This window comes from Microcebus murinus, chromosome 26, assembly GCF_040939455.1.
Source record: "Microcebus murinus isolate Inina chromosome 26, M.murinus_Inina_mat1.0, whole genome shotgun sequence".
Taxonomy (NCBI): Eukaryota; Metazoa; Chordata; class Mammalia; order Primates; family Cheirogaleidae; genus Microcebus; species Microcebus murinus.
The window spans coordinates 19,983,900-20,000,064 of record NC_134129.1 but is presented as its reverse complement, the minus strand read 5'-3'; the positions used below and the strand labels follow the sequence as shown (position 1 = coordinate 20,000,064).

General features: G+C 39.3%; 1 protein-coding gene across 1 annotated transcript in view; it reads right to left on the bottom strand.

Annotated features, from left to right (window-relative positions):
• Positions 1-212: 212 nt before the first annotated feature.
• KCTD8 (potassium channel tetramerization domain containing 8) overlaps positions 213-16,165 on the bottom strand; it is a 185,144-nt gene continuing 169,191 nt past the window's right edge. The window contains exon 2 of the mRNA XM_075997831.1: positions 213-685. Coding sequence (XP_075853946.1) covers positions 225-685 — 461 coding nt within the window. The 3' untranslated portion in view covers positions 213-224. The remainder of the gene's footprint in view (positions 686-16,165) is intronic.

The following is a 16,165-nucleotide window of genomic DNA, read 5'->3' as shown; positions in this document are numbered from 1 at the left end:
TTCATTACCCTCCCCACCCCCTTATTTTTTTTTTATCATGTTTCTAAAAACAACAACCACAAAAGAACGAAAGAAAAATCTTGTCCCACATCCACTGTTCACAGAAAAAGAAGGAAGAGCAGCAAGAATCACGCTGACCACTGTTAGAACATCAGTCAGGTGGTGACACTGTAGTAAACATCGAACGCCGTCAAGACCCTGCGGGGGGGGGGACGTGGCAGTCACTATAGCCCGTACTTCTGCAAGAGTTCAGACTGCCACTGGCGCTTGCGCTCTGGGAAGCAATCTGGGATGTGGATCTTTTTGAAATCCTGAATACACTTCTTCATTTCTTCCTCTGCACTCAGCTTCTCGCAGACTTTCTTTTTGGAAAGATTGGTTTCCCGGGACTTGCTGATGAGCGTCTGAAAAAGTTCGCTGTTCCTGCGCTTGTCTGGCGGGGGCATCCACTGCAGGGGCGCCTTTTTGGAGGGGCGATCCAAAGTCAGGGTGTTGGGCTGGTGGGCGGCTGCCAGCTGGGCGCTGGGCGGGTTGTCCTGGGGGGTGCTTGCCTCCGAGCGGCTGTCGCAGCTGGAAGTGGAGAGGTCATTGCAGGAAGTGCCACTTTCGCTGCCTTTGCCTGTGACTTTATCCTCTTTCCTGTCTTCGGGTTCCTGTTTGGGTGACACTGTTTTCTGGGGTGGTCCTACAAAGGAAAAAAAAAAAAAAGAAGAAGAGTTGAATGAGACGTGGGAAGTTCACATTAAATAAATTCTAAGTTTTCTGTTGTTGAACTAAGAATATTTATCTTTAAGAAAAAAATGCTCTTTGTTGCACGAGTCTACGTGTTGGGTGCAAAACACAATACCGGGGGTGTTTATAGGGTCCATTGAAAGAGGTTTGCTTAAGGAGAATGTTTGCCGTAATAGATCATCCATACCTTTATGCTGGAAAAAAAAAAAAAAAGATGTTTGCTATTTTAGTTGCTATCTCCTGAAATCTGAAAATGACATATGGAAACGTTTTGCTTGCCTGTCCTCTATCTGTTTCACTAGACACTTGGCTCGTTTGTGTTCTAGTCACAGCACCAGGTGTCCTTTGTGTGTGTATTTTGCCACTGTGGAAGCAAGAACGGGCCATCGCTCTTTTTTACAAAGTAGTGGCGTTTCCCTGGCCCAGGGCTGCAGTGGCATCATTTATGCTTCTAAATGGGAGGCTGCTTTAAATCTTACCTTTAGTCTCTTAATCTTGTTTCCTGTCTACTTTCTTGGAAAGAATTATGAAAGTGCTATAAGATATATATGGGCCTACTATTATGGTGTGAAAATATAGCTGAAATACAGTATTCTCTTAAAATATAAGGCTTACAATGTGAGGTAAATTACCTAGGAAGACAGTTTTTCACAAAAGGATAGTTTGCCAAGATAATTATTTCAAATGCACGGTTGATTTCCAAGAGGGAGGATATTTTATTCCCGTTGACTCCACTGCAGGGTTAGGACTTGTGTTTAACATTTATTGAACACTTACCACACACCCAGCACTATAATAAAAACCTTGATTAAGTGCACAGCCCAGCCATTCAGAGACCTAAGTTACCCAAATCTTATTTTTTTTTTCCTTATAGTTAACTTTCACGAACAAGTTGTATAAAACAGAATTTGGGGGAATCAGGCATCAGTATTTTGACACAACTGCCCAAGGGGTTTTGCGGGACAGCCAGACTTGAGAACAACTGGTCTAATTCTGAGAGTCTCGACCTCAGCTGTGTACTGGAATCTCCTAGAAAGCTTTGGATGATGGATGACTTGGAAACCACTTCAGACATCCTGAGTCAAGGTGTGCCACCTGCCCGTCAGGCCACTAATAGATCCAAGCGATTTCAGTGTGCAGCTAAGGTTGGGAAGTATTTCTCAGTCTGATATATTAATATATGAAATGAGTTAATAACCGACATGGGTAGTTACCCATGGTGGGTAGTTTATTTTACTCAGAACACCGAGGAGACAAGTGAACGCAAACACTGTTCACAAAAGCAGCTCCTATGTGCAAAATAGATTGCTGGTCGCCATGCCAATTTTCCTATTTAAAATCAGAGGAAACGAAAGTTGATACCAAATATTTAGCTGAGCGAGATTAAAGATTTTAAAGAGCTTCACGACTTTTCGGAATAATGGAAAAATTCCATATCTTGATTTTGGTGTTGGTTACAGGAAGGTATGTATGTTTGTGAAAACCGATAGAATCGTACACCTAAAATGGGTAGGTTTTTTTGTACATAAAATTATACCTCAACCTGACCACCCTGCCAAAGAAAAACAATGACCATTTTAAAGCATACGTACCTATTTGAGGGAAGGTCTTAACCCATATTTCAACCTTCCTCTGTCACTAATACAGCAAAACTAGAACCAATGCCAATGCTTATAATTGTTCTGTAAGAAAGTGCACTGATACCATTTCGGAAGTATTTGCAAGCTTAGGTTTTTAAAAAGTTGTTTGTTTGTTCTGTGTTAAGCCTGTGCAATTTTTATTTGCTCTCGGGGAGAATGGGGGTGAGGCTTAGCGGTCGGGTGGGAAAGGCGGGGCTGCAAACACCGTGCTAGACTTTCCCACGTCCAGCCCCTAAGTGCTTCTGTCCTGAGTGGCCGGCGGGTATGGACTCTAAGCTCCCTTGCCCTCCGTGTTCCGGCTGGATTCAGCCAACGGCGAAGACCAGCAGGACAACGCCCACCCACTCCAGGATTGCTGGGACCCGGTTGTTCCCCAGGAATGGAGGAGGCCCGGCCCTGTCAGGCAGCAACTTCCATCTCTGTCTCCCTCTTCCTTCTCTTCTCCTCCTTCACTCTTCCACCACCCTTCTCCCCGGACTCCAGTAAATCGAGGCTCACTATGTCTGGCCTGCAGGTGTCCCCCAAGCCTACTGTGACTAGTCCTAGGGCACTGCACACACTGCTGTGAACTGTCATATTAAATTCTCTCCAATGACCCAGTCAAGTGTGCCCTCTCTTTTACCCCGAGTCCCTGAGTAACAGACCCACCCTGGCCAACAGCCATCTGCTCCACCGACTAGAGAGGGGCTGTTACTTGCAGGATTAGTTTTAAGTGGCGCTAGCTTTTTGTGGCAGTGATATTGAAAATACGACACGTTTGGAATCCTGCTGACCATTTGATCCTAGCTCTCTAGTAAATACAAGCTTTGTGGCCTTGAGCAAGATACTTAGCTTCTGGAAGCCTTAGTTTTGCTCATCCATAAAATGGGGTAGGACGGCTTTCCTCATGGGGTTATTTTAAGAGTAAATGAGATACCATATAAAAGGGTCTAGGATAATTATGCTCAACAGTGAGAGTACATGAAGGTGTATCGGTGGAAGTTTTTGAATGTATGTATGTCATGCCCATCCCCAGAGGTTTTATTATGTGTGCTGAAGGGTTTGTATCCGTGTGTTTATATGCAGGTGGGTTTGCTGGAGGAGACGTATCTCTTTATCTAACCACCTGTACAGCGGAATGTGATCCCAAGACAGCATGACACTCACCACCTTAATGCAACATAGGATATAAAACAATGGTATTTTTTATCCTTTCTATCTTCTGCAATACTTTAAATCAAAAATCCCTATTAAAGGAATCTATGAGTGTCACTTCCAGTAAGGACTAAAGGATTAAACTGCAAATATCTAAGCAAACTAATTTACATTTAAGGATAGATGAGCGCTGGGAAAAATAATTTTGTGTTTATAGGCAGGAGAACAGAACGTTATACAGAGATACTCGGGCAGAAAATAATAACTCCTAAGAGGAAGACAGCACAGAAAGAGAATACTAGATACCATGACAGCAAATGCCTTATTCTGTCTCTCTAGTCACTGGGAGGAAAAAAATGCTTGAGGACAGATGCCAGGGAGGATTCAGAGTTATATAAGGTCCATATGTTTGCTAAATGGGTTATATACAGTTACTAGGGCCAATGGCATTACAAGTTATTGATGGAAATAAAGCCTCCCCCCCTCAAAGAACACGCATGAATACAGAATCTTCACGGTACAACAGAATGCAACATGTGTGATAGAAATGAATTGCTCCTGTAGTGAAAGAGAAAGATCAAAGCAGACTTCTTTAAAGAAAGTGTCAATGAGTTCAGCTGAGGATTTGGTACTGAGCCAGACATGGTACTGGGTTCTGGAGGTGACACACATATGGGTGAGCTCCTTGCTCTGATCAACCTCACAGGCTCGCGCTAACTCCAAGTGCACGAGGAGAAAACGATGCAGAAAAAACAACTGAATATATGTGGGCAAGGACACCTACAATTTTCTGGAAAGATGAGCTAAGATGCATTCCACACCAAGGGGTGGAATTTCTTACGCTAGCTTTTAAAATTTTTTTCCCAATTCTTTCTCCACTTTCTTTGCCACTTTTTAACCACCTATATCCCTTTTCTCACTTCCCACCCCCCCCCCCCAAAAAAAAACCAAATAAGATGGATCAGAACATGGCCAGGAATATAGTCTATTTTATTGTATTTTATAATAATTGTTTAAAAATGCAGAGGAAGATTTAGAATATCTCTTGTTGTAGACTTTAAGAACTATGAAGAAAAGGGAGTATGAATCTGAATTTACTATGATTTTTAAGAGCTTCTTTAAAAAAAACTTACAATAGTTATACATATTAATGAGAGTTAACAAATATATACAATTTTATGTTTTGTGATTTCTATTTAATAAGCTATCCTTAGGCAAGGTCGACTCCAAACCAGACCAAATAGATTCAGAGGTTTATATTATGACTTAATGGAGAACACTTGGCTTTATTCTGTCCACATTTTTGAATGTTTATATACTATAATATTTATATATAAATATTTATATTTATATAAATGTATATTTATATAAATATATTTATATAAATACTTATATAAATATAAAATATAAATAATTTTTATATAAATTAAATATTTATATATAAAACTATACTAAATATAGTTTACATACTATAATATTATAGTTCTTTATATAAATTATTAGGTATGATTATTAGTCTCCTTTTGATTTATGCCAGCATTTTTTATTACTTGACTAAGCACATACTTAAAATTGTTATTGATTACCTAGTGCATTCAAATTCGGACTAAGTTACAACAAGTTAAATTGATTTACCTGCTTTTATGACATGAAATTGAGAAAAATAAAATAATTCAGAGGAAATAATGATTTACTCTGATTGCCTAGCTTCCTTGAAGATGCCTGCTAATTGTAGGCTTTCAGGGATAATTTAATACTTAAATTTTACATTATTCCATTCAACGGTCCAAAGCCACTCGAAATGCGTTAAGCACAACATGAACGATAATTTAAGTATCACCAAGTCTTGAGTGCATGGGAACAGCATGACTATTAGAAACTTCTCTGTGTCCCAATTAGTAACAAATATACCATGTATATCTGAATGATCTTCCTGAAAGCATTTTGCCCTGTGAGTCAGAGCAGCAAACAGGCTTGGTATAAAAAAGGAAAACGTGCATGTGTTTTGGCGGTCTCACCAGCTATGCTTTCTTTCATCACACGGAGAACTCACGGCTAATTATTAAAGTGTAAGCCGCAGATCAGCGAATAAGCAAATCTCACACGTATCTAAGGTTTATGTTTACAAACGAGTTAATTATTTAGAAGCGTCAGATACATAAGGTACACCTAGGAAATTTCAAATGTTGGAACAATTAATCAACTTTTCCGTTTGGCCATTTGCCGTGAAATAGACTAAAATATCCACCCAGGAATGCTCCAGGCTTTGAGCAAGTTTCAGTGGGAAGTACAGCCTTGCCTGTGGGCGTCCTCGCAAACCAGCTACCTAAGTCATGCCCCATCGAGATTATTTTTTAAAGTTCAGTACACACACACACACGCATACACACATACATGATACTCATTTATTGTGCTGACATTTTTTTTTTTTTAATCACAGTGGAAATAACCTTTGGAGAACTGAGTTTGAGCCTGGTTCAGCCACTCCAGTTAAGCAAGTACTTTGTGCTGGTCATGAACCTCTTTAATAGTTGGTTTGTACTGATTAATATTAATATTTTGGGGTTGTCCCCTAAGTTCTTTTATCTTATAAAGGTCTGTAATTTTAAGTAATATGATGAATACAAAGGAATTTCTAAGCTGTAAAATTCTAATTAAATATTAAACACTGCAAGGTTACCATGAATAGAAATTACCTCTTAGAATGGTGAAACAAGTTTGATTTCCACTAAAGTATTAAATCACATAATTTCAGGGATCAAGGACAACTTTCTGTAAGTTCACTGATAGGAAGTGTAGTCCTAGAAGACAGTATCAATTTATGCTTGTTAATTTAATCTATTCTTATTGTCCAAACACCAGCAGGGAGAATGATGCTTACGGCAGCAAAGTGTAGCCTGACTGGGTTCACATCCCATTTTAACAATTTACTAGATTTGTTTTCTTGGGTAAGTTACTTACTTTCATGTAACCTTAGCTTCCTCATGTTGAAACTTGGAAGGGTTGTGGTAAGGATTAAATGAACATGTTCAGTATTGTGAATGAGTCTGGCATATATAAATGCAGAAAATGCTAATTATTATTCAGCATAAATATACACGTTCTATTTGGCCATGGCGTGGCGTATTTGTTCACTTGAATATCGAGAGTACTGATTAAGAAATCCAAATGCTTTTATTCTAATTCTGGTTCTGCACATATTGCCCATGTATTTATGAATTATAGACAAGTCTCTTAGTTTACTTAGTTCTCAAATTTGTATCTCCTTTTAAGAAGGACTTTAGAATAGTAATAACTAGCCACGTGGCTATGGTAGGAATCAAATGAGACCATTTATGTGAAAGCAATTTGTAAGCTGTAAAGTTCTATGTAACATGAATTATTATTAGTTTATAGTCAGATTTATCTAATATTATATAGATTTAGATTTGAGAGGCTATCGAGTGTTACATTTTCATGTCCCAAAAGGAATTTATTTAGGAAAATAAAACAAAAAAAAGCCCTATTACAGGTTATCAAAAAACGTGTAAATTACAAGCAGCAATAAAAACATTACATTAAGTAAAATAAAACAAATGGAAGGTATCATAATGGGCCCAAATTTGTAAAGCTTACCCAAACAGGGCTTTTGATTAATCCCATTGGGTTTTATTACATTGAAATAGAATGAAGGAAAAGATAGCTTTTCCTAGTCGTTTGGGTAGATAGTGCAGCTCTGAAACTAGATGTCAATACTTTTGTCTTTAAAAAGGCCATGTGATTTCTGGGTACTTTTAGGTGTGGGCATGTTCAATAAGAGTACCTCTACATTTTTCTTTGAATACACAAGCGTTTCCAAATGAAGTCAATGTGTATAGCTGCACATTTGGGGAAAAAAAAAAGAAAAAACACAAAACGTTTTATTTTAATATCTTGACCTGCCTAGTGATGATAAAAACGACTGGGTATGTAAAATGTATCTGCAACAGGCGCAATTCCTAGAAGGGAAATTATCCTTTAATAGTACTAAACTCAATGGTGTGTGAATGGTTATGTGGTACTTGAACAGAATGAGCCAATCTATCTTAAATATCAGCACCACATGCTTCTAAGTATCAAGCAGTTACACCAGAAGGGGGAAAGGGCCTCCATTTTGATTTCACAAATGTCTGTGTGTCTGTGTGCAAGGCACAATGTCAGTTATAGAGGGAGAGACACACACGTGCACGCACACGCACACACACACACACACACACACACAGACACAACCACAGTCCCTGATACTAAGTAGTTCAGACTTGGAGTGTGGCAAGTGCAGGTGTAAGGGAAGTCTGAACAGGGCGTGGAGAAAGGAGCAAGGAATAAAATAAAAAGAGGGTGTCTTGTGATCGGAGCGAGCCAAGGAACGGGAGTCGCGTTTAACTCCTCCGTAAAGCTGCCAGACTAAATTAAAACACAGAGGTCACGAGGGAGATGTGTTCTTCTTAGAGCAAAAGACTATTTCAGCAAATAAAATATTAACTTATTTTGAGAAAAACTGAACTCACTCCTTTACGCGGTCTATGATCCCCATCAGCATTACTTAGCCACTTTTAAATGGCTGAAGGATAATAAAAAAAAAAAAGAAAAGAAAGAAGTGTGATTTGCAAAGGGAAACATGGTGGCACTCCTCTTTGCATCGTGGCGTGATCGTCACCGACCCACCGTTCTGATTCTCTCTGTACTTGTTAGCTTTACATTGCACTTATGTATTGTGTGTCTCTCGGACCTTACTTGTAAATCCTTTAAAGGCAGAAACTCTGTTTTTCTATTCTATAACGATGCCTTGATCAGAGTTCTTGCTTAACCAAATGAGTGAAATGATCTGCACACCTCTAAACTTCTCTAGCATCTACTGTTAACTGTAACATTCATTTGGTACCTAGCATGCCCACCTTTAATGCTATTAAATATTCGCTTAGATGGCCACAGAATAAGAATGTTCCCGTCACTCCTCCACACAAAACTGGCCCCAAAGTCAAACTTTTTGGTGTCCTAAGTCCCTCAAAAATGTATTATTTCCAAAATTTTATTTATTAAATTTAATATTTATTATGATTTAAATTCTTATAATAAATATTTAAATATAAAATTATAAATAATAATTATTATTTATATTATCATTATTATTTAGTATTATTTAAATGTATTATTTATCAAGGCAAAAAATGATGTCTTATGTTTTCCTGTATACTCAGTTCATCAGTTCATAAGGCTGATTTGTTTTATCACTGAATAAACAGTACTATTAAAGTGAATAAGCAAATGTAACGTAGCATTAGAAAAAAATGTGAGGGAAAATATGTTTGTTTAGTGGAACATATATTGGAAGAGGTTTCCAAAGGCAATCGTACTGCCTTCCTCCCATTCTACAAATCTGTGTCTTGCTATGTATGACTCAGCTATTTCTTTAGATGATGTTCAAGGTCACCTTCGGCTACCCAGTGGATTCATATTCTATTTTCAAGCCCTTGTCAAGTCTTATCAAGTCTACCATTACAACAGCTCTTGACTCTATGCCTTCATTTCTGTTCCCATTTCCACCACCCATGACAGATTTCTCATTATTTCTCACTGTGTTTCCTAACCACTTCTCTGACCCCACTTTAGTCCTACTTCAAACCATTCTCCACACCACTGTGAAATAAATATCCCTAAAGTCTAATTCCAGCAAGTATCTCCTTGCACAAAAGACCTTCCAAATAGCTCCTCTGCACATAAAATAAAATTTGAATGTGGCATCTTAGCTTTGAAGATTGTGCTCGGTGTGACCCGAATGATTATTTCAGCTCATTTACAGTGCTCTCTATACAGTGACTACAGTATTCTTGTTTCTGGTAAATCCCTCACTCTATTAGTGCCTGCTTCCTTACCCATGGACAGTATTCCTTTCTTGCTCCACACTCTGTACCCTTTTTTAACTACACTTCAGACCTGTTCCAAACATTGTTTTCAGCAGAAAACATTCCATTCCCATGTTTGGATATGGTTTCCCACGATTTCTTGCTTCTCTTAATGGCCCATAGCAGTTTGTCTGAATCTATCTCAAAGTACTGAGCCTATTTTCTCTTAAATAACAGTTATTTCCATACTAATTTTAACTTTCACTCCCATGTTCTGCCCCACAAAACACACACACACACACACACACACACACACACACACACACACACTACCATAGTTGTTTATGGGACAGATTCTTTCTTTTTATATTTTCAAATTTCCTGAAACACCACCACATGGCTAAGCCTGTAAACATTTGTTAACCATTACTGACCTAAATTAAGTGAAATTAGTATAATCTACAAAACAATGTCTAGACATATAGGGGATTATTTTATTCCCAAAGAAGTTCATTTTTGTTTTGTTTTGTTGTTTTAACAAAAAGAGGTAAACCCAAATATAACTAAGCTTACGGTGCATCACTGAAACAAAGAAAGAAATGAAAGAATGGAAAAAGACAAATCTCTAGCAGTCAATAATAAGAAGGACCTCACGGCCTCTCCAGTTAATGGAAATATCATTCATTTGGGAAGGTCCCTAGGTTAGTTATCCCTTTTGCTCATTAAAGAGAGATAATAAGCATTTGAGACCCATACATGATAAGGAAAAATGATTTTTTTTGCTCCGCAGAAGAATTCTACATCATTTATACGATTGTACCCGCACCTAAATCTATCTAGTAGAAAAACGCATCATGTGTTCACTTGTCCTTTCCGGAAGCCCTATAGCATGCAAAATTACTACAGAAACCTTGCCAGAGCTCTTCCTGTAAAACTGATTTCCACCCATGGGAGCTAGGATTCTAGGCCACATTCACACCCCCTGTGCTTTAAAACAAGAACAAAAACCACATAAAGATGCCGAGATTCCTTTTTGATTCTGGAATGAAGACTGATACACAACTCCTTACCCATCCCAAGGTCTGCACCTCTGAATGTATCGTTCCTTGATATGGATGTCATCCGAGTTATTTTTCACATTTTAGTTAGGTAGCCACCTTCTAATGACCTCCTTTTTTCACAAGCATATGGTATACGAGAGGGAAGATTTATAACGGTTTTCAAATTTGTGAACACAAGCCTATGCCTGCTTGTTCCACATCTATAAAACGTGGATCATAACACCTGCAAGGTACTTGGCAAGGATTAATGAGATGTTGTCTCTACAACACGTCTGATGGCTCTGGAAAGGGGGGAAAAAAGGTGCTCTGTAAATATAGGTTGGAGGTGCACTTATGATGTGCTGTGTATAAAAAATTTATATAAACATAAAACCGTGCTGGTTGTAAATTGTTGTTACCTGTTATACAACACTAAACAGCTGCCTTAAGCCTGAGAAAAAAAACTCTCAGTGACAACAGGGAAAGCAGAGGTTGAAAGGAGACCAAAAAACCCCACAAAAACCAAACCAAAACAAAACAACAAAAAAAGAAAGAAAGAAAAACCAAAATTAAACAAACAATCAGGCTAACAGGAGCAGGAGCAGTAGTAATTGCCAGCAGAAGCCATAGTTGAGGGCATTTTTATTTGTTCCATCTCTTTGGATCTTAGGTGCCCGCCTATCAATAAATGTTTTCAAATATTTCCAACAATGTTCAGTGAGATGCAGCTTGTCGTAGCTGCTATACTATTTGATGTGAATGCCGTCTCTTCGCACTTTGAGATTTATAAAAGTGTGCTTGTTATGGAGACAGCTTGGTGCAGAATGGCTAGAATGAATGGAAAATGGAATCATATATGTGCATAGCAAAGCTTAATTTCATTTTGTGGTGCAATAAAAAAAAAAAAAAAAAACAAATGCCTAGCCTTTGAAAAGCAGCAACACTGTGCTCGAAACATAAAGTGTTGACATCTCCTTGCTGGCTGCCAAAATCAGTCTTTAAGACTCATTTTCCTATTTTGCATAAGAAGGAAGAGAAATATGGCACCTCTCTCCTTAGTGCTGCTTTAAGTCAAAATGCATGTGAGGAAGTCGTGTGCAGTGGCTAGAAAGTGGACTAAGAAAAGACAGCAGGTGCAAATCCTTGGAACCTGTAAATTTCACCTTCTATTACCAAAGTCTTTGCAGCTGTGATTAACGATTTTTGACATGGGGAAAAGCTATACTGGATTGTCAGGCTGCAGCCTAAATTTAATCACAGGTATGGTATCCTTACAAGAGGGAGGCAGAGAGAGGCCTGACACACATGCAGTGGAAAAGGAGGCAATGTGACCAGAGATGCAGAGATTGGAGGGTTGTGGCCACAAAATCAAGGAAATGTCGGCGGCCACCAGAACCAAGGAACCGATTCCCGCCCAGAACCTCAGAAGATAGAGTGGCCCTGCTAACACCTTGATTTCAGTTCAGTGAAACTGATTTTGGACATCAGGCCCCTGGCGCTGTTAGAGAATACATTTCTGTCTTTTTTTGTAAGTTGTCAGGTTTTATGTAATTTGTTACAGTAGCCCTTGGAAACTCAGACGAGTGCATTTGGTCTAACGCCTGGCCGTTGGTAGACGTTGAGTTTCTCATCTTGTGTAAGTGAGCATAATATAATCCGTAATAAGTGGATGATACTGAATATGAATCGCAGGATCTTAATTTCTCTATTAACATAAAATTTCCGGCAGGTTCTGTCAAGTAGTCATCTTGTTTATGCTTAGGCTTCTCTAGTAGTGATAATCCCATAACACTGTAGTGCAAATCTTCCTACTTTGAGGGTTCCCTAAATGTTTGAAAATTCCTATGTTCAGCCATAATCTGTCTCCTAAAACAATGCCATCCACTGGTCCTATTTCTGCCTTCTGGAGCAATAGAGAATCAATCTATTCCCCTCTTTCAACTAACAGTCCTTAGAATTTTGAAAAACAATTGTCATATCTAGTCTAAATTCTCCTCAATCATATAGATCAACCCTTATCTAAATAATGAGGTGTGCAGTCTTCCTACATCTTCTCTGTTCCCACAACACACCATGTTCTCTCTTTTTCCATAAACACACTGATACAGCCACCCACCTACCCATTCCAACACATGCACACAAGCACAAATACATGTATGCACAATCACTGAGTCGTCTCATATCTGTAGCTGACTCCACACATGTCAAGCAGCTGATCATTCCTTTGAAGTTCCAGTCTCATGTTTTTACTGCCTTTCGGATATCTCCTAAACTTCAAAAAACCATATGTCAAAAAATAACCCCACTATTCTTTTCCCTCTCAACCAGTTCCTCTTCCTGGGTTTTCTATTTTTTTTTTTTCTTTTTTGTAAAAGCACCATACAATCTTTGTAATTGCCCAGGTTTGAAATTCCGGAGTCATCTTCACTATTTTGTTTCCCACTTTCTCTACCCACTTCTCTCCCTCTGTGAACAGTTAAGCTGATCTTGTTGAGTGTGCTCTGATAATACCTCAATTATTTTCCTCATCTTCAGTCTTCACCCTCACAGTTATGACCGTCTTTAACTCTTACTGAATCGATTGCAACTGGCCTCTAGAGACCCTTTCGCCTCTGATTTCTACCTCTGACACCCACGCTAAGACAATGGTCCCAGATACCTAGCACTAAATCATGACTCTTACTACAGTACCTGTTCTCAGAAAATATCAATGGCTTTCAGAAACAGATCCAAATCTCTTAGCTCCACAGACAAGACCTTCCATGGCCTAGTTCCAACTTGAACTCTAAAACTCGTTTTCTATTACTTCCACCCTCCGTGCAAGCCAAATTGGAAAAATTCAAAATATCATAGATGCTACATCTATTCCTGTCTTTAATTCTTTACCTATGTGAATGATAAATGGCTTTCTCTTGATAACTATACTTGTATACATGGAGTAACTTCCTTATTGGCTGTGTCTGAGAATACACTTGGGACACCAACCTACCTTACGTGACAAACCCCAAGCTTCGAGATATAGTAATGTATCTATAACCTATACGGGGACAACATAATACTCCACCAAATCAGCCCCCTAATCTACAGCAAAGATGAGGATTGGGAGGCAAATAATCTGGAGTACGTTACACTGTATATGAGGGGAAAGAAAGCAAAGGCCTTTATGTCTCTGGCCAAAAAAGGTCTCAGGTGAATAATTTCCCTGACCCCAACCACAGTAAGAGAGAATGAGAACTGAAAGGTGGTCCTAACAGTGTTTGGCTGTCCGGATCAGTGATCCCTCTGGCTAGCACACCTCTTAGACAAGTATTTTACACTAGATAAAATGTAAATCTTATGAGAAAAATTCCTCTTTATAAAACTGTTTAGATATTTTATTAGATGCAATTAACACTGAAATATAACGAAAACCTCTCTTCCTGAAACAAGCTGAGTGATGTGTGGTGTTGGTTGTATTTATCCCTGGAGGACTCTAACACTTAATGTTGAATGCATAAACTTAACTTTTTAAATGTGCATTTCGGCCGGGCGCGGTGGCTCACGCCTGTCATCCTAGCACTCTGGGAGGCTGAGGCGGGTGGATTGCTCGAGGTCAGGAGTTCAAAACCAGCCTGAGCAAGAGCGAGACCCCGTCTCTACTATAAATAGAAAGAAAAGTAATTGGCCAACTAATATATATATAGAAAAAATTAGCTGGGCATGGTGGCGCATGCCTGTAGTCCCAGCTACTCGGGAGGCTGAGGCAGGAGGATCGCTTGAGCCCAGGAGTTTGAGGTTACTGTGAGCTAGGCTGACGCCACGGCACTCACTCTAGCCTGGGCAACAAAGCGAGACTCTGTCTCAATAAATAAATAAATAAATAAATAAATAAATAAATAAATAAATAAATACATAAATGTGCATTTCAAGTTACTGACCAGAGAGGTTGGGAATATTTGGATTTAGAAAAAATATAATCAGTGTGTATTTATGAGCAGATCATTATGATAGCAACACACACCATAGAAAGAATTCCAGGTATTTACTGTCACTCTCCTAAAAGGGTCACGTGCCCCCATCCTTTAAGGCCAGAGTGGGTGTTATTGGCACCATTATTTTATTACTATTGGCCTAGATTGAGCTTCTCGTTCATTCTTGTGTCCTGGGGGAAAAGGTCTATTTCAAGAAGTGGAGAGGGCTGCAAGGTAAACACACACACACACACACACACACACACACACACATCCTATAATGTTGGGGACTGACATTATACTTTCCTGGTTTAAGAATTAAATTTAGTGAATAATGTATGTGCTCTGCCCAGAGCGTTTGAAAGTCATGTGTTCCAGACAGGGTCCCTGTGACAAACAAGGCTGTTGCCTAGAGGCATAACAAAGGACCTGAGCTGCAAGTAAGTAAGAGCTGCCCAGCCCCACGGCAGTGGGGGTCTGGAGGCCACACGATAAACACATTGTTCCTGTGATTGCTGCTGGGCCCCATAAGATGGCTGGTTAGTCAGTGACAGGTAAGACCCCTCAAGGGAGGGGCGACCTAAGCCAGGCACAGCCACAGGGGGTCAACCTAAGAGAAACTGGGGACAAAAGTGCCCCCCGTGGCTGCCTTGCTCCTCCTTGCTAATCTCGGTCTGTGATCTATGCCTGGCGCCTAGAGCAACCACCAGGAAACCTTGAGTCAGGGGACATCTGTGTCCTTAAGGCTACGTGTTCTGGAATTTATGGCCATGGCTGAAATGCCTGGGTGGTCACATACAGGGAACTAACTTTAATTTTTTAGAGTATAAAATAAAACTGACTGGTGCATTGGACACTTGAGTCATGTGACCATCTTTGTATGTGCGTCTGTGTTTTCTTTTGTGTTCTGTGTTCATCCTCCATCCTGTAAACGGGCCACGGCACTATGGCAATATGTCACTGCGTGTTACCTTTTCCTGTAGAGGCACTAGTTAAAGGAGATAAGGAGCTGAGAGAAACAGACTTAGTAAAGGAACTGGGACAATTTTACTTAGTTCATATTTTACCAAGTGAGTTAAAGGTTGTAACAGCACTTAACATTCATTGAGTGGTTCCTATGGACTAGGCACCATGCTCAGTGCACTAGAGGTAGCTCCTCATTTTCACCTCACGATGACCTCAGGAAGCAGAGGCCTCGTGTGCCTATTTTACACACGAGGAAACCGAGGCTCAGAGAGGTTAGGAAACTTGGCAGGTCACAACTGGAGCTGGCAGAGAGCGTATTCTGACTCAGATGTGTCTGACTTTAGAGCTCACGCTGAGTTAAGCTCTGAGATACGCTACCTTAAAAATCTTGAAAATGGTGTTAAAACCAGATTTCTTGAAATTTTAAACTAGAGCTATAACTATGCATAAATTTCAAGCCTTGACAGGATTAAACTAAAATGCATATCTTTAAAAGTTATTTTGGGATAAAAGGGCTTAACTGTACCTGGGTATTAGCATTTCTTTAGATTATTGGTGATAAAACATTACTCTATACTACATCTAGCTATTTTAACAAAGTACATTTAAGACGTTGTGAAAATGTGTTAATAGACTGTGTTTTCTAACTCAGTTCATTGTGGCCATTTCTGAACGGAGCCACTTTTACCCAAACAATCTCTATTTAACAAACTTAACTTTTTTTTCCATTTCAAAGCCAAATGGCTAGGTTGCAATATCCTTTCAAATGCATATTTTGGTGAATCCAGGCCAACAAAAAAAAAAAAAATGGGAATTTTACATTAATTAGATGGGCTTATCAT